This window comes from Apis laboriosa, unplaced genomic scaffold (genome assembly GCF_014066325.1).
Source record: "Apis laboriosa isolate Shangri-la unplaced genomic scaffold, ASM1406632v1 scaffold42_cov153, whole genome shotgun sequence".
NCBI lineage: Eukaryota > Metazoa > Arthropoda > Insecta > Hymenoptera > Apidae > Apis > Apis laboriosa.
In genome coordinates, this window is record NW_025223257.1 from 2241681 (window position 1) to 2269470 (window position 27790).

At 44.8% G+C, this 27790-nt stretch overlaps 1 protein-coding gene across 10 annotated transcripts in view; it reads left to right on the forward strand.

Annotated features, from left to right (window-relative positions):
• The window catches only part of LOC122716163 (voltage-dependent L-type calcium channel subunit beta-2), a 74594-nt gene that overhangs the window by 17183 nt on the left and 29621 nt on the right, over positions 1-27790 (forward strand). For 7 of the 10 annotated variants that reach the window (XR_006346973.1, XR_006346974.1, XM_043938994.1 and 4 more), the window contains exon 3: positions 12131-12220. The exons of the other annotated variants lie outside the window; for them this stretch is intronic. Coding sequence is in view for 5 of the 7 variants with exons in the window: in XM_043938994.1 (XP_043794929.1) it covers positions 12131-12220 (90 nt within the window). In the remaining 2 variants the exon portion in view is untranslated. The remainder of the gene's footprint in view (positions 1-12130; positions 12221-27790) is intronic. 10 annotated transcript variants of the gene reach the window in all.

The window sequence follows — 27790 nt, forward strand, 5'->3', positions numbered from 1 at the left end:
TTTTTTTTTTTTTTTTTTTTTTTTTTTTTTTTTTTTCTCGAGAACTTAATCGATGGATTCGCGAAAATGTACGATATCTTACATCTTTTTCTTCTCTTTCTCTCTCTTTTGAGAAGTATTTTCATATTTTGGGAATGATGGATAGATCGAAAGGGAAGATTTTTCGGTACGCGAAGGAGGGGCGTACGCACGTCCACCAAGAGATTTAAAAACATTTAGGTGAGACGTGATATTTTTACAGTAGAGAGAAAGAAGCTGAAAGGAAAGTATCGACGAAACGTGTTTGTACAGGGACTTGTTGTTGATTTTGTGATTTGTTTATGACGCATATATGGTCAATAGTTTATTGCCCCGCAGAGGAGAAATTTCACGAATCCTGCCGTATACTATCACCATCGTCGTTTCTTTTCTATTTTTTCTTTAAAAACGATTCCATAAAAACAACAAATCTCACGTATTTTGAGAAATAGACGCGAAGGATTCATACTTTTTATAAGATCGGTTAACGTTTAACGCGTTAAGAATTTTTGGAATTCTACTTCCATTTTTACTTTTTTTTTAAGATTTCTAATCAATTATTGAAAAGATGAAATATCTTTCGAAGAAAAAGAAATAAAGTGTTGGTAATCGATGAGAATTAATCGAGAGACACCCGGTACACTGGTGGAGCAACGCGTGAACCGTGAACGACGAAGAAGAAACGATTCACGGGACTGGATTCGTCGGGCGGGCCGTTAATGAAGATAAAAATCTAATTAGCTGGCCATAAACGAACACCGGGAATTTTTAAGGTCGCCCGGCCGACATGTAGCCAGGCGCAAATTCATGAGCTTCCTCTACTCCAGAGCTCCATGGTAAAGAGGATCTCTTTCGATGCTGACGTCACGCGGGTGAGAATGCGGTCAGTCCGGATGGGATCCCACGACAGTCCTAGGTGTACGCCAGTTGAAGATACGATTAAAACACTCGTCGCAGCGAGCAGAAAAATGTTTAAATCGCCCTCCTCGCGACACCCCATCGTTTAACAAAAACTCTCTCATATTTTTTTTGTTTACAACAAATTTACAACAAATTTTCCAAATCTCGAAGATCTTGAAGATTTCGAGAATTGCAAAGTTTGAAATGTTGAAAATTTATCTATAAAAAAAAAAGAAAAATTTCGAGAACGTTATCACACATATATATATATATAACGAATTACGCTATGCCCCATTTTTATTCCCTGGCTCTCGAGATTCTTCATCCTTGGTCGATCTTCCTTGGTACGTTTAATAAACATCACAAGCGCATCGCTCGAATAAATATTACCCCTTGTGAACGGAATGGGAGGAAAAAAAGAAAAAAAAAAAAAAGAAACAGAAACGTTTAGAAAACGATTATCGGCATTTCTTCTCCGCCGTTTCTTCCGGCATGTCGAGAATCTTAATCCCAAAAGGGGAACACACGGTTAAAGTGGCTTTAGGGACGCCCTTGTCGGACCTTATTAAGTACTTAGAGAGCATAAGGGACTTCTTGCTCCCCAGGCCCCCGTTTAACCGTGCTCGAATTACCTTCTGGTTACCATGCTGCGGCTTTCGACCGAGAAAAAACTATGGAAAAGAAGGAGAGACAATCGCCTTATACAAATTAATAGGCGGAAATACAAGCAGCGGGGATTACTACACGCATACACACATGGCCAGGTGCCTATATATCGCGTGAACTATCGAGGCTACAGTTTCGTAGGACACGTGTGGGTTGTTTCGTGGTTCGAACTTCGATTTTTTATTATCCATTATCCGGACAGAGGCCTCTGAACCTACGAAAACAAAGTGTCGTTAAGAGCAAGAATCTGGAAGTCATGTAAATGCAAAAGTAGTAAAATTCCATCTTCCATTTTATGTTAATCGACTCTCTCTCTCTCTCTCTCTCTCTCTCTCTCTCTGAGATTCTGAATATTAAACATCAATCTCGGGATGGAGGATGAATCGTACCGTTTAAAATAAAACGGAAGCTTCCTCCTCGTTCATATAGGACAAGAATAATCAGAGTACCCGTTGCAGATATTCTCTCCACTCCAGACCAAAGGCAGACCAAGGCGATCCAGAAATAAATATACATCGAGCCATTATTACGTAACAATCCCTTTCCTTTCTATATCCCTTTCAAAACTTTTATATTATATATATATATATAGACAAGGTTCAGGTAAACGGCGAGGAAGATTATCGTATTTTAATAAACCTTTTTCTGCATCTCTCGAGTCGTTCACGTGGCCGATTAAACGATTCGACCGAGTGGATCGAAAGAGAAAAAAAAAAAAAAAAAAATAAAAAAATACAAAAAGAAATTAATACGTTCCTCTGTTAAGAGATTTCGTTCTTGGAGAGAAATCGGTTGTGTGTGTGTAGCCGGTTTTTGCGACAGCTGAACAGGCTATTGGGGCGTGATTCAACGGGGTTGCATCGGTATAATATAGCGTGGAAGGGGTGATCAACGGCAGGCACGCGCCACTGGTTTGGAAGAGCAACCCTTCATCGGTTTATCCTCGGCTTTCCAGCCCACGAACGATAATCTCGACCCCCTTCGGCGAGAAGAGACGGTTTTCTCTATGTCGCCTTGTACGCAACCTCGACCGTTCTCTCTCCGTGTTCCTTGTTCTTGTTGTCGTTGCTGTTGTTCTCGCAACGTCGAAAGGCTGTTGAACTCTCTTGGACGGTGTTACCCTTCCCGTGACGTAACGCGCCTTGTCGTCATTTTTTCACTAATCTCGATGCACGTTTATTTATATACGCACAGTAGATGGGGAAAAATTGGGGGAAGGGAAAAAGCAGTGAAAATAACCGATCGATTTTTCAACCGATAATAGTTACTTATTACGCAATGCGAAGCGAAAGTGAACGAGGAGTTTTAAAATTAGTTCTCATTTCTTTCCTTCCCCCGACAAGGGTATATTTCAATTTTCCTTTTCAATGTTACGACGTTTTTAATTAAGGAGCGTAATTATCGTGTAAATAATTATTATTCGAGCGGGGAGAGAGAGAGAAAAAAAGAAAAAAACTTACGGAAGAATTTTAATTAAGTTTGAATACCTAGAGATGATTACGTGTAGGCACCGTAATTGGGAGCATGGGCGGAGAGAACAAAGATCCTTGGACGGGTGTTGGTTTGGCCAGGGTGGTGTAACGTTCGATTCGAAAGCGGCCAGTTAGGTCACCGGTCTCCTAGTTTATCCACCATAATACCTCCTGCTTGCGCACCTACATAAATCTACCGTGTAGGCACGGCGACGATATATACCATACAAGTATATATATCGGTGGACCAGACGGTAATTCCATCTACGTGTCGTTTTTCTTCCTCGCTCGTGACCTTCTTCCTCCTCCTCGTTCCTTTGTTCTTATACCTGGCCCTCCGCTCGAGACCCGGCCGAGGAATGAAGTTATTGGAGAGGATACACGATTTTCCCTTGGAACAGATCTCCCTCGAGTGAACATTTCGCTAGCCGTAATTTTCGAGGCGAATCTTCGATGGAAGAGAGAGACAGATAGAGAAATATAAAGACGATGGTCCGTCTCGTTGGAGAACGTGATTCGCCTCCACTCGAATCACTTTGTCGATAGAATGGAACGTTCTATTGCCGGTGACGTTAATCGAACTTTTACGTATTCTCCTTCCACATATTGGCAAGTTTCCACGTCGTCGCGTATACAGGGTGTTATAATATATATATTCGAGACACCTTCGAAGACTCGATTCTCGAACGAGCCAAGACAAACACAGCTTGGTATACAAAAATATATTCGATCGGAGATTTATTTATTATGTTATACACGATTGAAAATTGCGTTCTAGGTAGATACGATGGAAATAGAAATTCATCCTTCTCTTTATCTTATCGCTTATCTTCGATGCTCGTAATAAAATTCGATTCTCTGAAATCGTTCGATTCCTATTATACGTAATAATTCTAGACGTAAAAGACGAATTAGACACAAGACCAGACGCGATCTCATCCTCCAATTATCTCGACACGCCATCGTGTATAGCTACGAATCAAAGTGTATACCGGCCGAATCTTGTTGCGGTTCGCCACCACAGATTTGGGGGTGGGGGAGATAGATAAAGCGTAGACGGGCGGCAAACATCTGCGAACAGAGGAGGGACGTTGGCGGATGGATTTGGATTCGCCGGTAGCTATGCCTCGCCGCAAAAAAAAAAAGTATGGAGGAAGCTAGACGAGAACGGGAAGAATAATGCAGAAGAAGCTAGAGACGAATAGGAAAAGGGCAGTTCTAAGACGGTCGGACCCGGCAATTTGGTCGTCCATCAGATGGCGTCTTCGTGACCGGCGAATATTACCGGCCCCTGTGTAAAGGTAAAAGTCGTCTCGGCCGAAAATTCAAATTCAACTGCACGTATACGTACACGTGTATGGTGGAGAGAGTGTTATAACGCGTATATAGCTCGCGGCTACTTTCCTACTAAATCGTTTTGATTATACTCATTACACATGGCCACCGTGTTCTTTCTTTCATTTCGAGGTTGGGCGTAGCAACGAATCTTTCGTGCTTGTATTCTATTATTATTCCCGGAAATCGTGGGCCCAGAAATCCAGTTTTGATAGATAGATCACGCACGAGTGTATCATTTTATATAAGACGGCATTCCAGAACGTCTGAAATACACGAACGTCTCCTCGCCCTCTTCGGATTTACCTGCGTTTCATTTACGGATTTTTCTGTTTATTTCTGACCGTGGATTCGTGATTCGGAACGAGGCTCGGCCAAATCATCGTTCGGGATTTCGAGTTTTGACGGGTTTTTTTTTTAATTGAATATTTCTGGATCAAATTCTCCTTCGAAATTTCTTTTCCTCCTCTTCTTCAGACCTGCTTCGTGATTATTCAACTCGAAAATCGAACTCCTCCAACTGCTCCTTTCCAGAAAACGGTTGAATAGAAGTATATAGTTTGGGGAGGAGATAATTCACGAATGACTCAAAATTTACGAATGAAATAATTAAAGAAGATAAGAATAGTATTCGTAAAAGTAATAAAATTCATAAAGTATAAATTCACATTCGTGAATATAGGAGATATTTAAAGAAAAAAAAAAAAGAGAGAGAGAGAGTAGTCCTAATAATTTACACCTAATATAACGAGGAAAAAATTGGAGAGAAAAAAAAGAAATCCTTAATTATATATCTCGCAAAATCTTTAAGAGATTTATAATTAATCATATCAAGATCAAACGCAAATAATCGACGTTGCACGGTTAGAAATACTAATTGCTTCGATTCTATCGGTCGTAATTGTAAAAACGTCTCGCTCAAAGCCGGCCTATTAGACACGGCTTGTCCCCCTAGTTGCTTTACATCATTTTTGCGCGCGATACAAGGAGAGTGAAACCAGGCCACTATTTCCACGTATGTATCGTTTACCAGCTTTACAAGCTAGATAAGATAAAGTCCGGCTCGAATAATGAGTTCGTATCTCCTCGCGGCAGCGAAAAACGTCAATAATCGTCGTCGAGATTATCGAGTCGAATCGGAGAAAGAGGAAGGAGAGGAGAAAGGGGGAGAATCGATCGAAACGCAAAAACCTTTTTTTTTTTTCGCGGGAGGAAGGAATATCGTCCTCACGGATAGGATAGAAATCCGTGAATTTGTCTGGCTGGAAAGAATTGAGGCGGTCGCACGAGTCGTCGCCGGATACGCGTCATCGGTTAATCGATCGTCCGTCCCCTCGAAGGGGCGGTTTTTAGTTTTAACTATCAGGAGGCGAAATATCGGCCAATATACATCGGTTCGGATGGCGATCGTTTGGCAAACGGCAGGCAATAAACTGTAGGCCGTGGCCGCATAAAAATGAAAGTTTACGCGATTTACATATTTAATAAATGGGTGGATAAACGGACAAAACGGATTATCACATACGCAGGCGAGGAGATAAACGATACGAGGTGGCACGGCCCAATGATTTACCGCCGTTTAATAAGTGAAATCTTAGTTGAATCGGCGAAAGTGTGCTTGGTAAATACGCGTTGAAGAACGCGCGGAGCTCGTTCGTTGAAAGACACGTTCATCACGAGATTCGTACGGCGATCGATTGAGAAAAAAAGTGTCACATAAAATAATTTAGAAAAGGATTCTTCTTTTAGAGTTTAATCTAGATGTCCCATTTCCAAATTTTTCAATAAAATTGTTCATCAATTACAACGCGACGAAGGAAAGTAAGGGAACGTTGGATGGAAGGTTTGGAAAGGAAAGGAGTCTAAGAAGAGTCTCGTGGTGGTCGCAAAGGTGGACAGGTTCGAAGGTGGAAAAGATCTAAATATAAACATTACTTATGCGCCAGTGCAACTGTATCGCCTATAAGGGTGTCAACGGAAACGCATTGGCGAACTATCGATCGACTGCAGTCGCTAGAATGCACGAGACCGAGCCGGCTAACACTTAATAAAGGAGAATATATGGTGCACAGGTGTAAAGTTGCGGTTAAAAGCGGGATAATCCAATAATTATCCAGCACGCGGCGTTTCTCCAGTTTTTTATCGCTCTACGGAATTCACGATTCCGCTATGACACCGTTTCGAAATTGAAAGGCCGTTAGGGACGACGTGAGTGAAACGTTTTCCTTAGTTAGGAACTCGCTAATCAAATCACCAATTCTTTTTAAACGTGGAAAAGCATTTCGCGTTGGATAAAATATTTCGATAACACGGAAATTAAATATTCTTCGATCTTTCGTCGATCGGTCGGAAAGAGGAAACTTTAAAGATATTTATCGAAGAGAACGTTCCTCGATATTCTTAATTCTTCTTCACTTACTCGATTCACTTGTTTATCGCATAAAAGTAACAAGAGTAATTGGATTCATCGTTTCGACACGTTTCCCTCCTCGAGAGATTCCGGAAACTGCGCTCGTTTCTTCCGGGAAACAAGCCACAACGCTATTAAATCAATTATTTCGACCTCGATAAGAACTTGTCGTCTTCTAGATCCTTAGTAGTGGTAATAGTAGTAGCAATTGTAGTAGCATATATACATATATCTCGTTCCATCCGTATAAAATTCATGAAAATATAATAATTATAATAAAACAAAGAAATCGATATTTTTCTTCGCAATCGCGTCTCGTATCAAAACTGATGCATAAAATAATCTTTCCTAAATTTTGTTTCACGGAAGCGTGAACGAAAATACGAGGGGGAAACGATCGACCGTTTCGTCGCATAATGGTCGCTATTTTCGCTTTTAGAAACGTGGCCTATACGTGGCCGTGTTCCACCGTAGGGACACCAGCCGGACGACATTGTAGCGACTTGCGACATGCGCCGCAATTATCCGCTCGCCGTCTCATTTGCGATTGTAATTAAGATCAGCCGCGGCTGTGGACGCGGGCGCATTCGAGCGTGCACCGATCGGGACCAGATTGCGCCGTGTTGGGCGCGAGCCGCTCTTTCGTTGCGGCGCTAACGCGACTAACTGCTTCTCGCTTCGATCTCTCTCTCTCTCTCTCTCTCTCTTCCTCTCTCTTCTCCTCTTTCCCTTTCTCCCTTTTTCTCCAGCGTATAGACGGATCGAGACGAGACGGAAGATAAAATTTTCATTTCGACTCGGAAAGAATCGTGATTAATCGCGGATTCGAATGGCTACGAAAAGGAAATGCGAAAATAGTAATGCGGTGCCTATCGCTATCCATCTTGTAATTACAGGTTGCACGCCGGTGTGCACACGTAGAAAATTATTCGCCCGCTCGATTTTGCTCCAACTTGAAATAAAGTTGAAAATCGTCGAGAGAGAACGAGAGAGTCTAAAGGAAAACGATTCTGATTATTATTACCGAGAGATGTAATTAATTCTGTCGAACTAGTTCTCTCGGTTTCCGGTTTTCTTTTTTCTTTTTTCTTTTTATTATCCCGTAGAATTCCGATCGATATAGTAGGGTAGGGATCGAAAAGGAATCCGTAAAGCGTGCGTGATACGCGTAGGAGGACGCGGTGTGGCTCGGGCAATTACAGAAGGACTGGTTATTACTCGTGCAAGAGCGCGAGTTATTATAAATACAAGCGTTCGTGCGTCGGTGAGGCCGGGCGAGTTGCGTTATATCAGGAAATACCGTGTTGCAAGAAAATCTGTCCTATCCCGGTACCGTTAGAACTAGTTTTTAACGAACCTCCATCTAACTGGCCACGGCTTTTCCGCTGAAACGATCGCCGCAGGTCCGTTCTTACGGCGACGTTTAATAAATTTCGGGCCGGCTGTCGATACCAGGCGGCGTGTACATTAAGTAACAGTTCTCCCCGTTTGTTGTTTTATCTTTCGATTAACATTCTTCTCCCTTTTTCCATCGACACGGCTCACGGCCTACGTGATTCCGAGCAATTACTCTCACCGCGGCGAGAAAAACGAGCGAACGACGAGAGGAATAATACCGATAATACCGTTTCACAGTCGCACAGAACAAATGTTAATACAAAAATATTTTTTTATCCATTATTCGCGATTCGAATTTCGTTTCGTTTCTTTTTTTTTTTTCTTTCGATATTCAAGATTGCGCGGTCACGTGCACGCGCAGACGATTCAAATTGAATCCCCTGGCCACCGAAAAAATACGATTTTCTCCTCGCATAACCCTCGATCTTTCTCTCTTTCAAACGTTTTCAAACTCTAGGAACTGAAGCGCAAACTTCTTCCCGATAATCTGCCTGCGGAGGTGATGGGTCACGTAGCTGCCTCGTTGCGTGACTCCAACCCCCCTCCACACCCTCATTCATCTCGAGAAGCGTACGTACGAGTCTTTCTCGATCGCTGAAAGGGAGTTTCGGGCATTGAGGATTCGTAACAAATCTCGACACGCGCGGCGAATAAGGATCCAAGATGCACCTTGACGTACGAGGGTGATGTGGTTCACGCCTCGGTAACCACATGTTGCAACTTTGCAACGCCATTGTTCCTCTTCTCTCTCTCTCTCTCTTCGTTGCACCTTTGATTTCCAGAGACCAAAACTTCCATTTCCTTCTCTCTCCGCTCTCCTCGTTCGAGGACACTTCGAGCATTTCGAGGCGAGTAATTATAGACGCAAGCGAGGATACACGCGACGTTTAGCAGGGACGGGTGACCGATCTCTCATTACCCTCGCAATCAACGTAATCAGTCGAATGTGTGTATCTGTACGCATCGGCTGGGCCGAGACGTTTCGAGGTTTTTCGAGAGGAGAGAAACGTAAGCTGATGAGTTGATACGCTTTATCGATGGACTCGACGACTGGCGCGGGTGTTCAAACGACTTCACCTGCGTAGACCGACCGTACAAAGCTCTGACTTCCCTTGTTTCTATCCTTCGAAACTAATCGAGCAAGAACACGAGCAAGGAAAATGCAAATTGCAATTTAATCGAGGCAATTAGCTCTAATATCCCAGCAGTGGAGAAGGAAGGATTTTAATTTCGTTGAAAAATTTCCTACGCGATCCTACAGCGAGAAGTGACGTTTAATCCTGAGTAGCACGTTTGCTCGTTGGTAAGTCGGCGAGGTAACGCTCGGCCCCGCCACGATATCGCGGGGGGATTAAGCCGCGGCCCATCATCCATCCGAGCAGGTGAGCCTCTGAAACCAACGTCGACGTTGAGTAGGGGAGGTAGAATGAGAGAGAGAGAGCGAGAGAGAGAAAGAGAGAGAGAGAGAGCACGGGTCGCTTTTAGGGCTAACGACGCGACCGTAAAGCGAGAACGATGAAAATGGAGAGTAGAAACGAGCGTCTAAGCCTGGAATGCAGCATAAGTGCACGAGAAGGGAGCTCCTCTCTCTCTCTCCCTCTCTCTCTCCCTCTCGGTTTTCTCTTTCTCCCCATCATCGATGGCTTTAGGTTGGGTTACTACGAACCGAGGCAGAGGAGGAAACGTGGAGGATTTGACTTTGCAGTTGTGTGTCCGGGCAAAGCATCCTCCTTCTCGATGTGTTTAACTTGCAGGATACGATACGTTGGTACGAGGAGGATAGAATGATGAAGGGAGGAAGAGGAGAGTGGAGAAACCGCTTGTCTGGATGTAACAAGGACGAGAGGATGGGGTGGGAAGGAGATAGATAGAGGGCCAGTAAAAGTGACGAGGGTATGATGTTCGCTTTAATATCCACCAGCAGGTATATATTCTCACTTGCTCTTCTCTTCCTCTCTCTCTCTCTTCCTCGCGTCCGTTTTTCGCTTCTCTCGCTTCCCATCTTTCGATCTCTTTCGTCCAGAGTGTCGATACCTACGACGCTCATGGGAAACTCTGGGCGTCTGTGTTCGAAAAATGGGAAGAGGAAGGGATGAGAAGAAGAAGAAGAAGAAGAAGAAGAAGAAGTAGAAGAAAAAAGAAAAGGAGGAGATAAATTTTCCGGGGTTCACGTCGAGATCGAATAGGTATATGGTTGGGTGAAGTCGAAAAGTCGAGGGGGTTTGTGCGGAGGGGATTGTCTGTCCTCTTTCCACGGATCAGACCCGATCCCAACATCGACGTTGCTGATGCGGGAAGGATGACGCGCGAAAATCTTCCACCCTCCAACGCCACAACCAACGGCTAACGAAATGAATTACGCGGTGGAAAACTCTTATTCGGCTCGAAATGCATCACCATTTCATTTTATGGGAAGAGAAAAAAAGAGATTAGAAAATATTCAATCGAAAGTGTTAATTTTTCTGATTCTTTTCTCCCAAGCTTGAAAAAATAGCTTGAAAAATTCGTCGATGCTCTTCCTTCTGAAGAATTCTGAATCGGTTGATTATGCTGCTACGTGAGCATCGGCTACGGTTAATCGATAAATTATCGCGCAATAATTTACGCGATAAACGATTGTGCGGGGAAACGTAACGGACATTTTTACGCAATAAATTACGAAAATAAAAAAAAAAAAAAAAATTCCACAATTCGACGATTACGAAATGAACAATCGTGCGCGTGCGCGTGAGCGAAAAAAGAAGAAGAAGAAGAAGAAGAAAAAAGTCTCAAGCCCATAAACGTGATAAACGCAGCGCCAAGAAAACAGGAACAGACGGATAAATGGCGGCTGGTAGATCCTTGGCGTCGTCACGGCTCCTTTGTCGAGCGGCCATAAGCAATCGTGCAACGTTTCCAAGTCCTCGCATTAGGATTAGACACGCTGCACACCCCGAAAAATCTGGATACGGAGCCCTCTTGTCCGTGTGTGTCGTCGTGATCCGGGGCTCACGGGCGTGGAACGAGGGCTGTGGGTCCTGCGGGATTACGTCGGTGCCGGTTTACCGCTTTTATTGTTTCTCGCAAGGAGAGACTAGGCGGGCGACAGAGAGGGGGCGGGCCGGTGATCTTGTATCTCAGCTGGATCTACGCGCATTTTCACTTAGCGGGTTACACGATACACCGGATACCTCGTTGATGTACCTCGGCCAGGTTGGATCATTAGTACTCCAACTGTTGGAGGGAATCCGCAAGACTTCTTGACCCAATCGTCCTCTTTCTTTCTTTCTTTCTTTCTTTCTTTCTTTTTTTTTTTATTTCTTTTTTTTTTTTTTTCTATGCTCGAGATCGTTCCGTCCAATGCGCGGGACTAGAATCGTAAAGGGGGAGGGAGAAAAGGCAGGGTCAACTGTACAAGAAACTGTCTTTTTTTTCCTCGTTTCCTTTTTTTTTTTTTTTGGCTTCGCCTCAAGGTCCTTGGGGAGTCCCTTCGCCGATGAAACAGTGCTCGATGAAGGATCTCGTGTAGCGAGGCGAGAGAAAGATATATGCGCATCTCTTGGTCGGATCTATGCAAATTATTCGCCAATAATGATTAATGTATTAAATACGGAATGTTGCTCGAAGTTTCGAGATTGTTTCTCGAGAGAATGGCGGAGTTCAATTTCGATTAAAGAAGTTAATATTTCTTCTCGATTCGTTTTTAAAACGTTCGTCACCCTGTCGACTCCTCTTTTGGAGAAAATTTTCACTTCACAGGAGAGATTATTAAACGTAATTTAAACGTAAACACTTCTGCCTGTTTCGTCTTATCGCACAGCGCGAAGATTAAAGCACCGTTGCACCGAAAAAAAAAAAAAAAAAAAAAAAAAANNNNAAAAAAAAAAAAAAAAAAAAGAAACGAAAAGGAAAAGAATCGTTTTCAATATTAAGAATTTGATGGACTTTCCAGGAAAGGTCGAACGGAAGAGCCACGCTGCACGAGGGTCGCGATGATCTGCAATTAGTGAATCTGTGCGTGCCTCCGAGATCGACGATCGTCGTAAGTAAATTCAATTCGCGAGACTCGAATTCTTTCAACAAGCACCAAAAACTGAACTGTGAAAACTTCTATTGAAACAACGAAGCATAAATCTCGAGGAGGGAGGGGAAGTCGATTGCACGCTCAAGAATCACTCTTTCGTACCGCTTTTTGCCAAAACTTTTCTCTTCGCACTTCTTTTCAATCATCTTCGCTTCGTTTCCTCCGTTTGCGCTTGGAGGGAGGGGGAGGACGGGGTTGCGACTCGTCTCGATTCGAGAAGACCGGCAAAACGAACCGCAAAATAATACTCACGGGGTCCGCACGCAAAAGAAAACACGCCGGAATAATGGCACCGCCTTAATTCGTTTCGGGGAAGAGAATCGGTGAGGCTAGGGACGCGCGAGCCGCGACAATGGTACTAACGAGGGCCCTAAACGGGCCCGAAAAAGAAAGCGTTAATTCCGACCTTTCAAGTGTAAATTCCTAACCGCGCTCTCGTTTTCACCGTCGAGAAATGTAGCCAGGTACACAGATACGCTCTCCTCTCGTTTCCTTCGTTTCTTCTCGTCGTTTCGTGTCTCGAACATCAAGAATAATATTACTATACACGCTTGCCGTACAGTTGGCTCTGCTTGAAATGAAAAAAGAAGAGAAAGAAAAGGAAGGAAGGAAGGAAGGAAGGAAGGAAGGAAGGAAGAAACGTTGCGTGGTCGCTGTTAACCACGATGATTTGTCAGAAGAATATTTCTGATCGAATAATTTTTATTTAGCGGTTTCGAAGAAACCAACAAGAGGAAGATTGTAATTTCTTCTTTCTTCTTTTTTCTTTTTTTTTTTTTGGAGGAGAGGGAAGGGAGGGGATGGGGTGTTGCATTCGGCAGCTGCAGTTTGTCGTTGGAGTTAACGTGCGCGCGATTCGGCCACACTTGCATCGGTGCAATGACGGCTAGTCCAGAGGGTAAGGGGAGAGAGAGAGAGAGAGAGAGAGAAAGAGAGGGGGGAGATTGTTGAAGAGGGAGGAAAAGATCAGAGAGGGGAAAGGATCTCTTTGTCCTCACCGAGATCCTTACGGCAGCATTGACCTGCTGCCCCACTGGCGTAGACACCTGTGTCTCGATCATCCAAATATACTTGTTTATTATAGAACTTTTCAAATTGATAAGTAAATATAATAAGAAGTAGAAATAAAATAAAAGAAAGATACGATTCAATTTTACAAGTAAACACCTTATCGACCGTATATTCTCGTTTCATTCGCGAGAAAGGAAAGGAAAAAAAATGTTGTTCCTTCGAGAAAGAGGAGGAAGATCAACTTTCTCTTTAGAGACTCATCGGATATTTAAGAAATTTTACGTCCGATCGAATGGTTAGAAGAAGAATAGGGAAGGAACTTTGGAGAAAGTTAGGGGAAATTCAATTAAACGGACGATTGTTTGGAGTTCCACGCCATTGGATGACTTATTTCTCTCGCGATACGCAAAAGGCCCGTCTGAACTGGCGAACTGGCCCTTGCAGCCCTGCTGTGCTGCGGTTAACTTCTGCCAAGGGGCCCCCAGACCTCGGGCATTGTTGCAGCGCCAGTTTTTGACAGGTACCATAGGATGCGTGGTGCGTGCGCCCACCTACATACGCTCCACGGATTAACGTCGAGAGAATCGAGAATAAGAGGAGGAAAGAGGAGGGAAAGAGTGAGGAATGATCACAGAGTGAAAACAGGTCTTTCGAGGCCCGGCTTCATCGGTATTTTATTATCGACATTGAACCGAGACCGAGAACACACGCTCCGTCCTTGTCGGCTATTAAACCGGGGATGATAAGTCTCGCGCACACCCGTTCTCCTACCGTTAACAGTCACTTACTTTTGGCCAGATTCTAAGGAAACCTGTTTCGTAAGGATCGTCCCAATACCTATCGAATCTCCAACGTGCGTGTATTCAACCTACTTGCCAGATTATCGAACAAGTTATACATCTATTCGCGTGATTATTCTATTTTCAACGTAGAATATTTTGAGATTAACTCGTGTGCGGTAGAAGATGGAAAGAGGATCGATTGATCTTTACTAAAAGATCGAATGGGATAGAATAGAAATGGCCCTTTTAAACAGGCTTCGAGTATAGTTAATCAATTATTCGGTTGATACAGCCTTTTTCGTTATTTTTCCTATAAAATACTTTGAATGGCTTAAAGAATTCAAAGGAACGAGATAGAAGATCTCGTTGGTATTAGAAGATAAATTTTCGAATGAGAATTGATCGAATGTTTTCTATCAAAGAATTCGGAAGGAGAGAGAGAGAGAGAGAGAGAGAAACTCGATCCTGTCGTCCGAGACAGGAAAATCGAAAGTATGGCGGGCGTGAGATGTACGCACCCCTCTCCGAATATGGTTGAAGAGGGTCAGGTGAAACTCTTTTGACGAGCGGGAGTCCAGCCTCTTCGAAGGGAGCATTTATCCTCCGAACGAGATACACGGGTCGGGATAGCCCTAACCTGACCTAACTCTTGACCATCCCCACGGGTGTGCACGCAAATGACTGGAAAACCTGGCCGAATCGCCTTCCATCCATGCCAAATATAACAAACGTCATTTTTCGACCCTTCTGAGGGATGATTTTTTCCATTGGATGCAAATGGAAACTCTGCGAACTCTCACCATTGTTCCCAACCTGACGAATTTCCTCCTCCCTTCCTCCCTCCCATTTCTTGGAAAGTTAAACCCCTGCCTAAAGTGGATTCCAGCTAACCAATCGGTTTTCATTGTTGGAGATCTTGAAATCTCTTAAAATAACGCGGCTGTAATACCTGCCAACCTCCGCTCGCCGATAGATTTCCGCATTTTCGATTCGAGATAACTTCGCGTCCCCTTTACGAAGGAAGGATGAGAAGTCGATTTATCAAAGCTTCGTCCGATAGACGCCTGGCAATTCAATCTTCCTTCGACGAAAGGAAAGTAGCAGAGTATTAATGGATTTTTAGCTATCGATCGATTAGTCACGAAGATTTTAACGGATTCAACGGATTCACGGATCATCGTGGTTATTTCGATTTGGCCGTCGATGAATTCCACTCGTAACTTCCATCAGGAGCCCTGGTAACGCAATCTCGGTAACCAATAGCGTTGTCGCCTCTAACGATCCCCTCTACTCGTGGACCACTCGTAGTAGGCCACGAGAAGCCCAAAAATATCCAAGAAGCGTAAGACTACCACGACTTTCTCCAATACACCTGAACCTGTGTGTACTAAGGCTAGATCGTGGGATAGGTGCAAGTGTGTATATATATATATGTATGTATTCGTAAGGAAAGAGGATAGAAGGCGCAAACCAAGGCGGCATTCCCTTTGTGCTCCATGGAAGCTGGCTGGTTTCGGCTGGATGATGCGGTTCGATTCACAATGCCACCGCTAATGTCCACTTACGGCCTCCCTCACTGCTCCTCCGCAACTGTCGGGGTGTTTTAGTGCTTTACGGCCGCCATAATACCGTATTTCTCGAATGCCAGGTACAGAAGACCCTCGAAGAGGGTTTCATGATTTTCAACGTCTAGACTCCATTGCAATTATTTATAGGCATTACGTAGAAGGTAATCTCTTTCTTCGAGAACGTTTCCAAGATTTCCAAGGTATTTTCCTCTTAATTTTTCCAATGATTTAATTCATAATCATAAGTCAAAGAGAAAAATATATATCGAACGAGAATGGAATATTTCAACTTTGAAGAAAAGAAGGAAAAAAAGGAAACTTAGAAAACTTAGATAACTTTGTTCTTCCTCGCGATACGTTAGAAGCGGATAATTTCTGAGGGGAGGGTGTGATATACTCGACTCCTCAATGGCAACAAGCTGAGATGCATAATGCAACGTGTATCTTCATTACCGCCCGCAGAAGGAGATAATTCGAGATGCAATTATCGAGAGGTCGGGCGTGGAAAAAAGTGGCTAAGCGAAAACATCGATGCATTGAATCGCATAATGAAGCTGCTTCGATCCGAGTTTCCGGTGATCGCCGCGAAACACGCGATGGGTGGTCTCTCATTACTGCGGTTCCTTCAATGATTTCTTAGCACATTCGGCCAGGAACATATGGCTTCTGACCGTTGAATCGAGGATGACTGGCCTCACAGAGGGCAGTATTGTGGAGGAGCAGGAGTGATTTTTCATGGGAACCGTGCCCATAAAAACTCCGAACCCTCTCCCCTGCCTCGTACAACCACCTTTACACAACTCTCCATAGAATCAATTGCAATTAAACGTTGCAAAACAGAAAAGAAGAAACAAACAAATAAATCTATCATCATGTATCGGCGTTAAATCATCATGAAATGGAGCAGAATTAATTTTTTTTAAATCCCGGATCATCTCCACCCCGTATCCCCATCCGGGGATCGAAACGATCGACGATATCAAACGATTATTTTTCACTTTAAACCGTACTCGATCATTACCGAATTACAAGCTCCATCACGCGTAAACCAACTACTATCGTATCGAAACGCCAGTCATTTGCGCGTTAATAAACTATCGAGGGTAACGACGGTAAAAACACCTTTACCCGATAATTCCAAGGAACGTGATGACCGGCTCGACCGCAAATCGCGAGAGCCGCAGAATCGAATCGTTCGAATAAAACGAGTAATTGTCGAGGGAAGGAAGGAAACGATACGGGTGGATAGTGGACGTGGAAGAAATGGTGGAGGAGATGGGGGAGAGGGGGAGGTAATTATCATTTCTTGTACAAGCCGCCGGTATGGGTATATAGTCACGGATATAGGCGGTTTTGCTACATTCGGGCTCTCATTTCGGCGTGGTTCCTCTCGTCCTCTCTCTCTTTCTCTTTCTGTCCCTCTCTCCCTCCTTGCTCGCTCCTCCATCCTCCTCTCCCCAATATTTTCTGCCTCCTTTCCTCGACCATATATATATATATATATACCTACCGCTTCGTTCTTTCTTCTTCTTTTCACAGTCGCACCCGCGCGCGCGCGCATCCCGCGTTCTAAAACAAAACGAAACCGCTGCACGGGCCTCTCAAGGATAACGACTATGAGGCCTAGCTGAGGCGGCAGCCATATTGCGGACAATTGAAACCGTTGCACTGGCCTCTCTTTTCGTTTATATACCTGCAGCTGCAACCATTCGGTCCGCTCGTACTCGTATGTATCACGCACGCCATAACGCGCATCTGCGCGTCGCCTGGCCCAATTAATGCGGCCTCACGCACGCTCCCCGCCCGGGAAAAGGGAATTAAACGGGTAATTAAACGGAATGCCGAGAAAATAGACCGCGCGAATATCCATGGGCAATGAAATTCGTGTTCTTTTCCTCGTCGAGAAACTTAGAATTTCGTCCATGTTGCGTTGATAACAAGCGTCGGCCAACGTTCAATTTTATATTATATATATTAGGTATTTTTTTTCATATATTTGCCAAATAGATTTTTGACGGAGAAATATACGTATGTATAAATTCTTGAATATAATACTTTTTACTCGATGAGATGATTATCATCATGGAGCCCAAGTCGCGTTAAAAATGGATTCTATTTATCCTCGGTCCAAAAATACACGGTTAACAGGCAACACGTTCACACTCGTACCCGGACAAAGAATGCATTTGGCGCATTACAGCCGGATTTTTTTGAGTAGGAACGAGTCGAGGGAGGGGTGGGTAACCCGACGCCGATGGTGGCGGTGCAAGTTCAACGTTGTAAACCATATGGTAAAGTGGGGAACGTTTTGTGCGTGTGTATGTGTGAATGTGCGTGCGTTTCGTGAACGTGGGCACACGTACACACGTACGAGACCTCTACACGGGAATCGCTAGAAAGTCGAAAAGTCGACGTCGAATACGGGAGAAGGAGTGGAACGATCGAGGCAACGCGAGATCGAGAGTAGGGGAGGGGGTGAGAGGAGGGCCTAGAAAATCCTCGCGGTCGAATTCTATAGGTGTACGTGTTCCGTACGTGTGTATAGAGGATCGACGGCTGGTCAGAACGCAATTAAACGAATCGAAGGCTGATTACGCGGCTGGTTTAGAGCCGCATAAATCCTCTATTTGAATCGTCAAAATTTTTATCGCCGCCTGTCACAACGGTAGCCCTCCACACGTGTTCCAGAACGCGGGAGGGCCCCAATAAAATGGGTCCACGGCGAATAAACGTAAAATGGTCGGTTGGGCAGAGAATTTTTCAGCCACAATACGAGAACCACGAAACCGTGAAACGAAATGGAATGGCGTCGATGGTAATGCAACTTCGACACCCGACGAATGGCGGCACATTCGGGCGGAGGAGGGGAGCGGAGGGGTTCGCCGAATCTAAAAGACTCTTGGCAGGCTAGCAGGGCCCCGAAAGTCGTCCTACACGGTCAGCATCCAATCTCATTTGGTACTAGCATGCCTTCGCTCACTCACCTCCTCAGCCTCCAGATTACTTCCCTCCCCGCTCCCTAATCTCTCCGTCTTCCTTCGCCCCTCTTCATCGCCGATTCCCTCGAGAACGCTATCCCACCCCACCTACCTCGTCGTAGATCATTATCGGGACCAGACATTCCGAGCTGTATCCGCGGTGCAAATGCAACGCGAGTAACAGGGAGAATCGTAAATTCGGCTCTCGATGATCCTCGATCCACCATTGTCGCCTCTTGACAAGTTTCTCAATGGACGATATATTTCCGAGAGATTACATTATTTTCTCTTTCCGTTCTATCGAGATTTCAATTCGACCAAAGTTCGAATATTCGAAACGAATACAAATTGAAACGAAAAGTCGAAGAGGAAGAATTTCCGTTTTTCCGATGGAAGAGAAGATGGAACGTGTGAAGAAGACGTGGAACAAGAGCTCGAGGAGTAAGAGAGATTCGTTCATTTATAGTTTATGGCCGAGAGCGCGGTGAATTCGTGAGGTTCGAAGGATGCACGGGATGCGCGTCATACATAATTCCGTCGGATATCACACGATGGAATAAAAAAAATGGTCTATTTATCATGACACCCGCGATCGTAAAGAAAGGTCTTTCGAGGATACTCCACGAAGGATGTCTGATTCATCAGCTTCATTCATCAACGTCGGCCGCTTCTGTTTCTTTCATTTCTTTGAAACCTAACACGGTTCTAGTGTACGTGCATGATGCAAAAGTGTGAGCATGACCGGCTCAACCCAGAACACCGCCGGAACACCATTGGCCCCTGCCTCGCCTTTATGATTAAACAGATCATTAGAGGGACGACTCCTAATCCTTTCTTCCTTTTATCGATATGGATCATTCTGATATCCGATCATTAGCCGACCACCGAGTCCCATCCTCCATCAGATTCAAATTGCTCCATTCTTCAAAATCCATCATTCGAAAAGATCAAATTCGTTCGTGTCTGCTCCTCGTGTCCGTAAATCCTTCCCTTCCCCACCCTCCTCCAACGGAATAATCGTTATCATCGTGCCGAATTATCGTCACCGATAACTCGTCAATGCTGCGCGAGACGCGTCTCGATTCAATACGGTGGCTGACCGGTATCGACCGAGTATCTCTGCTAATTGCGATTTCGCGGGTTTCTCTCGGGTGACGAGGGGCTGGAGGGGAGAGGGAAAAAAGGCAAAAAGCAAAACTCTGGAGGAGGGCGTGGGTCCCAACATGGTATGACGCGATAATGCGGTACGGGGCCACGTTCGGCGGAACCAAGTGAGAAGAGAGAGAGAGAGAGAGAGAGGGAGGGAGAGAGGAGGAAGGAGAGACGAGCGAACGCAAGAGGAGGAAGAAGAAAGAAAGAGAAGAAGGAAGAAGGAGGGGGACAAGGAGGGTGGGGCCTGCCGCACTGACCTTGACTAGGCCCGAAGTTGAGGTGGGTTGAGGTGCTGCCGGGCCCTCCTGCCCACCTTCCCCACCCTTCTCCTCCTCTTTAACTCCTTCTCTCCCTCCCTCCCCCTCTCTTCTGCCTCTCTAGCTTCGATCCAGAGTGGATACTCTCTCTCCCGTCTCGCCGCGCCGTGGCAGGCCCCACCGCGCCTGCCCTCTAGTCCTCCTGCATTCGCAGACTCCTCCATCAAGGACATCACAAAAAGTACATTAGACGAAAACACGTTGCCATTATACCGCGGCGCGCACCGCGAGAGAGGAGAGAAAACGAAAACGCTACGTCTGGTAAGGCCTCTCTAAGGCCGAGAGTGCACAGCCGAAAACCGCCACCGCCGTCGCGCCCCGCCGCTGTTCCTCGGGCCCTCGCAACGCCATGAAAAAACCCCACGGCCATCCCCTCCCCCCTCCCCTCCCCGTCTTGCTCTACGACTACGCCAATCTTTAGGCCGGGCTCGAGACTCGACCAGTTTTCACCGATTTCTGTTGGAGAACGAGTTTTCGAGGCCTTCTCGGAATAGGTTCTTGCTTTCTCGGTTCATCGTTTGGGATATTCGGTAGCGTTGCTCGATGGCCGAAAGTGAGCGAGTAGTTAATGCGCGGGATACCCTCGCGACCTGGAATAGAGAACTATTAGCGTTACGAATAGACGTGGGTCGTGAAATACGTGAAACGGATCGTTTCCTTCGATATTATTCTGCTATTCTTCTATTTCCCTTTAAATTACTGCATTCTTAAAATTTAGATTTTTTTATTTTCTTTCTTTTTTTTTTTCTTTTTCTAAGTACCACAATTCGCCGACTATTAATCGACTATTTTCTCGGAAACTAGCGATCGGAGAGAGGCGTAGAGAAGAGTAGGATTGTAAATTCTTCCAAGTGCCATTGTCGAATGCATTCACGTCAGCCGAGTGACACACGAGTTACTCTTAGCTGTGGGATTGAATTTTTAGCACGTCCCCCTTGAATTCGCGCGAATGCCAAAAATAAGAAGGCGACGAAACGCGCCTTAACTGCCGCCTTTATTTCTGGCCCTCGTGGTGCACCTTACCGTTCCCTCTCTCTCTCTCTCTTTCTTCTCTTCTCCTCTTCTCCTCCTCCTCCTCTCAAGATCAAGGTCAACTCTTGCGGAGATGACTGGACTCTTTAAACGACGTACCTTTTCTTCGTTACTCCTCGTTCCCCGCTGTTGCTCACCGTACGCCATCGCTGTTTCCGATCTTTCAGCCCTCCCGATCTCCCCCCCCCCGATTAATCCAGTCTCCGCTCCAGTTAGAAAGTTTATCGTCGCGAGCAACGAGACTGTTGTTCGTTGGAACAAGAGGGAGGACAGATTCGAGAGAGAGAGTGGAAATAAACGGAAGAAAAATGGGCGGGTGTACTAGTTGTTGTCGTCCCTGTCTTTCACGCGTGAAACATCGGTTTTCCTTGTAATTATCATAGTTGCATTCGGTCCACGCGAATATATTTCATCGTAGGGACGGGACTTGTGCAACAGCCACGCTTAGCAGTCGCGCCATAAATCGCGCAACGGTCCGCAAACGAGCAAGAACAACGCGCGCGAGTTCTTACGCGCGATTCCGTCGCGAGAGGTCGACAAGGTTCGAGGCGGTTGGCCGTCTCTTTACAGAGACCGCCTAGGAAAGTCGAAACCACGGGTTAATTCCAATCAGGCGAAATACCAAGCGCGCTACCGGCGCGACTGTAATTCCGCCTCGCTTTCTCTCTTCCACCACGCGACCCATTAAAAACACACACTCGAGCAGCCCGTTTTACGGATTCATCCGCACCCGCGCCACTTTAGAAAACAGCGTTTCGTTTGAATTTATTGCTACTCGTTCGTGTACACGCACGGATATACGCGTACGCGCGTTTACATGTGACACGTACGTATGTATATATATATATATGTATATATATGTGTGTATATATACACACGTAAGCGATGTCTTTCCTCTTTCGACACGTTCGAGTCTAAATACCTTGAGCCAATAATAAAACGTTAAGTTAAAGGAAGAGTTTACCGTGTGTAGGGTATTTCTTAAGAGAGATTAGAGGCGCCCTCTACGCGGATGACGCTTTGTCGCTCGTTAAACCGTATAACGCGATACTTGGAGAGACGTTATTGACTTTATTGCCTTTTTCGTGTACGTGTACGTATACACGATTGGCATTCTTATTTTTCTTTTCCCTTTTTTTTTTTTTTTAACGGCTTTAACGAAGGATATAAATTAGTAAGGAAATCGAGGGCGTTATCTATGTATGCGAGTTCAAACGTGGCTCGATAAAAAAATGGGGAACTTTCGATCGGTATAAATGTCAGTGTGTTATCGAGGAAATTATGAAAAATTCTAGATGATATGATGGTGTTGGTGAGAGTCGTGAATAGTTCTAAAACGGGGAGCGAATTACCGGATCGTGTTTGTGGTTACGGCAACGGCGAACGGTGTGACGTGTGTGAAAAGATTGTTCGAGCTGCTCGAGTGCTTTCACTAAAGTCCCCCCAAACTCTGGCCGTGGTAACAACGCTGGAATATAATTTACGTCTCTCGTTAAAATTTAAGTTCCCCCTCCCCTCCCCCGTGGTAGGGATAGAAGCGACTAGCTCGTGTCGCCTCTCGCGTTATTCGGTTTTTTTTCCCAATGTAAATATGCGAGCCGAGTCGAGACAAAGAGACGGACAAATATTAAGAGTAATTATAATCCGAGTTAAATTAAATACGCATTTCAATCAACGCGCATTACGTCCGCGCATTATGTAGGAATAACACGCGATTTATTTCTCAATCAACGCTGTTTCCCAGCGTTGAAAGATCGCGCGTTAATTTTAAAACATTTCTCATTTTTATCCCAAGTTTGCTCGGCGAAGATTAAAAATTTAATCGAACGAGAATTCCTAGAATTCCCCCTTGCGCAATTGTTTGCACGATAAACACAATACCTAATCATAATAGTTAATTACACAGGTCCCTTCGCGAGGAATATTCCTCGTTAATTGCAACGCCTTATGAAACGCCTCGTGGCGTATCCTCATCGCGGCTATCCCGATCCCCCTATTGGCCAGGTTTCTTTGGCGCGTTAAAGTTAATTTCGTGGCTGTCGGGGCCCCGGTAATGGAACCAGTCTTACCCGCTTAAGACTTTTTCCATTCGTCCAAAGATAAAGGCGGACGGTAAGTGATTCCTCCGCGAATACGGCCGCGTGAAGGAACGTTTTAATTGCGTTATTTAAGGGCGACACGGTGAACCACGGCGAGAGCAGGAAACAACGCAACGTGGAAACGGGTTTCCATGTACGGTGGATACGTTTACTCGCGCACGGCGGCGGCACCGATTCGTTTCGTGAAAGTCGATTCTCGTGGAACGCAGAGCCTTCGCCTTTAAACACCCACGTGCGGTTATGGTGTCGGTGATGGCGTGGCGCGGTATAACACGGTGTTGTTGTTGGTGGTGGCTGGATACGCGCCACCACGTCAAAGAACCCACCAAGACCTGTTTCGGTTGTTCGCGATCGGTTGGCGATACGCGGCGGGCATCTAGGGCCCCGTGAAATCGTTACGATATTTATGGCGGTTGATAATCGATATCCTCCTCCCGCCCGCCCGCCGCTTTCAACCAGAAGTTGTTAACTAGTTGGAAAATAATGGCCGCCTTAAAAAGCATATCGTTACCTGATATATTCGCCTCGTAGAAGTTTACGCTTCTGTTACCGAGATACCTGTTTATCTTTATCGCGGCTATAGGTTTATTATCGTATCCGCCACTGGCAGAGACGTATGCACTGTAAATCGAGAGTTTACGGCGCAAACGATTCGATCGCGCTTGCATCCCTCCTATCCCATCGCGTCCTCCGCGTCCTTCCACCCAGAGAGAGAGAGAGAGAGAGAGAGAGAGATGACATTTTTCCGTAAAATTGCCTTAGCTTCCTTGCTTGAGAAACTCGGGGATGGAGAAGGTGGAGGATGCGAGGAGAGAGGAAGAAGGGAGGAGGATTGTAATCGGGAAATAACTTCATCGTTACTCGGGTAAACGACATTTTTTTTTTGAATCTCTTTCGGATTATACCCGCCCGCTCGTTCCCTCCGGTTTTACGACGGAGATTGCCACGGTTAATGGTAAGAGGAATGGTAAATTCCGCGGAATTTCGTGGGATATTTTTATTAACGGACGCATGGCCGACCATGTCTCCGTGCCGATGGAACGGGGGGAGAAACGGTTGTCGCGTGGGTGGATGAATGAAGCCATCGCGCTTCTTGTTGACAAACGGTAGAGTTTGATAGAGCTCCTCGATTCGCGAGTAAATTCCACGTAAAATGCGCTCTCACTGTTCACAATGGGACGACTTTGCCGGTGTCATTGCATAGCGTCATTACTCACGCGGATGCACGCCAATGTCTCGAGTCGTTTAAACGCGCTTTGTCATCGAATTAACGGCGTCCAAGTTGAATTAATACCGGGAGAAAACAATGACCAAGTGCGAAATTTAAATTTTGTTTTTCTTTCTTTTCTTTTTAATCCTCTCTTCTTTGTCAAGCAAATTTCCACGTAAATTCCACGATCGACGATATATATATAATACCAACGTTCGTCCCTCACGAGACATTCTAATTGCAGAATATATATACGTACTTCTATACCCCGAGCAATATTCGGATAATTTCCACGTCGTCTACGAGGCTCTCCATCAAAAGAACAAAAAAAGAAATACACACACGCACTTGCGAAAGAAAATAAGCCGTGGGCAACGCCCACATTTCGTGTATCGTAACTCACGCCAAGTCCTTGGCATTAAATATGTAAATGTTGCGGCCGGGCGCATGGAAGAGCGAAGAGTTTAATTCGTCGTCGAATCGTGGACAACTCGTCAATTGAATTTCGGACGGCGTTCCACGGATCAAGTCCATTGGCCGATAATTAGGTTGCGGTATAACGATAACCGGTCAAACAACGTAGTCGTTTCCACGTTCACGTGTTTGCGCGCGTTCACTCGTCTGCCCCTTTCATACATACCCGGTATACGTTCCTCGCAAAAAAGGAACGGACCAGGATGCAAGGACGATTAAATTATTATTCTCGCGGGAGAGGCTCGTTAATAGGGCGGAAAGAAAAATACGCGTTGGCCGAGCGCGGCTTGTCGCCGATGGAATTGCGCGCCGATCTTAATTGCCGCTTCGTAGAATCGGGCGAAGGAAAAGTCTTCGAACCCCTTGCCGCGCGCATCCTCACCTCTTTTTTCGATCTCTCCGCATTTGCACATTAATGAACGACCGGTTGATTTACCGCTTTCTTCCTCTCCTCTTATGACCAATAGCCTCCTCTCCCTTTCTTCCGTTGCGATTCGATTCCCCGGCTCGATATCACGGGGGAAATACGATTCCGTACCGCGGGGTTGGCCCATTCAGTAATTGGTGACTTATCGAAGAGAGGGGGTATTTTGGATGGACAGGTTGAGGCGTGCAATTAGCGGATGAAAGATTCGAGAAAGAAGGGAAATGGAGGAGAGGGGGAGGGAGATTGGGAGGCGAACGTGGGAAAATTTCGATCGATTAAAACTGGATGGAGCGATAGAAAAAAAAGAGAACACGATTGATTAAGCTCAAGGAGAGAGATTTCCGACGGGAATAATTAATTCGTCGAATCGAATTCTTTGTCGTTCCTCGATTCAACTTGGATTGAATTTCGCGCGTTGATTATTCGCGAGAAGTGGCAAAAGGAAAAATTTATATAGATAGTGGTACAAGGAAAGAGAATTTTTAAACGAAGTTCTATTCGATCGGATAATTTTTACGGATATTTCGAACGAAGGAATGTTTTTTCTTTTTTTTTTTTTTTTTTCCTCGTTGAAAAATTTACGACGTGACGCGAAGCGAAGTACAGAAGATTCTTACAGAAGAGAACGAGTCGAAATGATTCATAGAACGCTACGAATTGGTGTGTACGGAATAATCAACAAGGCCATGCTTCAAACATTAAGTCGTAAACAGCTCGGTGGAATTCATTACGTTTGACCAGTTGACAAAGTCGATTTCGACTTCTTTCTCTCTATTCCTCAACATCCTCAAAATCCATAAAATCGAAAAGGAATAATAAAAAAGAAAAAAGAATAATAAGAAAAGATCAACTACGATCTCTTCGCGAATATTTACTACTTTACTACTTTCTCGACTCTTGTTTGTGTATTTCGACAAACGGAAAAGGAAACTTCCAATTTTTGTTTGATGTAAAATTTACCGTTGAATTAATAAGATAACTATGATTATTTTTCACGGATATTTCAACGTTCTCGAAATAAAATAAAATCTATCAGAAATTTGGGCCACCATCACTTTATCATCTTTATCAACGATGGAAAATTACTATTAGATGAAACTCACTTAGAGAAGTTTTCACATAGAGAAAAAGAGAGAGAGAGAAAATTGATAAATTCCCGAATAAAAGGAATCCGCGGAGTTGCGTAATCACGGTGCGGCCAACAATGATCTTCGTGATTTCCCCTTTCCTCGATGATGATCGTGCAGGCGCGTGCAAACACGACCGCGTGCGCCGCGGTTACGTGCCAATGACTGTAAACAGGGATCGAGCGAGGAGTAATTTGTGTGGCTCGCGCGTGTCTGAGTACTCGTGCCACTTACAGTAACGAGAGTACAGAACGGATTCCTGTTATTCGAGAGGTATCGACCGATTTCTCGATTTTCGTTCGAGAGGCCAACTCGAGTGTCTCTGCTATGACTCTATCCACGTCGTCCTTGCCACCTTTCCTACCAAATTCTTCCTCGTTACATCATTAACCAATCGATCTAATCAAAAACAGATCGAATCGAATGAAACTTCTAGAGGGGCGACTAAAGAAGAAAATTACTCGATGCGACTAATTATTACAATTTTTACTTCATCGTATCTATCAATCTTTCATACATCATGCGACCATGTATCGATTAAATTTTCACTACGATGGATCGTGTTCTTTTGTTCCTAGGAAAAAGAGGGATACGATCTTCCATCGAGTCGATAAAATTTCTAAGGGAAAAAAAGGTGATGAAATTGATATTCTTCCCAAAATCGTCACGATTTCGAAAATGGATCGATCATTGATAAACCGTGAGAAGTAATGAGGGAGAGGGGGTGATAAATCGGTTTTAATGGAGAAATAAGGGTTGAAGAGAGGACGAGAATGTCGCGAGAATTTCGCAAGGCAAAAATATTGGCTCGTTATGCCTGTACTTTCGACCACTTGTTTCGTTCTTATCTGTCGTTCCATTTGCATGAGAAACTGCAACCTCGACGCGATATTCTACCGGAGTGTGGCCGTGATTAGAGAAGCCTAAATGCGATACACGGCCCGAGAAAGATCATTCCTGTACTCGCGTTTAATACGTCCAACTCCTCGGAGAAAGGGAGGCGAATCACGGGCCACGAATAACTGCTCGTGTTACCTTGGACATTAAACGATCATAAAAAGTTTTCGAGAGCGAACCTGTTGTTAGCGATAAACACGCGGAGGACCGATGACGGGATCGGGCTTTTCGTGGACGTTCGTGGACCGAGAACAATATGAAATCGATTTTCCAATTCGAATTTATCTTAATAAAATTTAACTTTTTTGGCGCACGAGCGAGTATCGAGCACGAGTATTGGATCGTTGTTGGATATTCGGATACGAAAACAAGCGAATGTAGCAGGCTTATACATAATACATCTTCTAAATCTTTGATCGTATGATATATGATCCTGCAGATATTTCTTAACCTC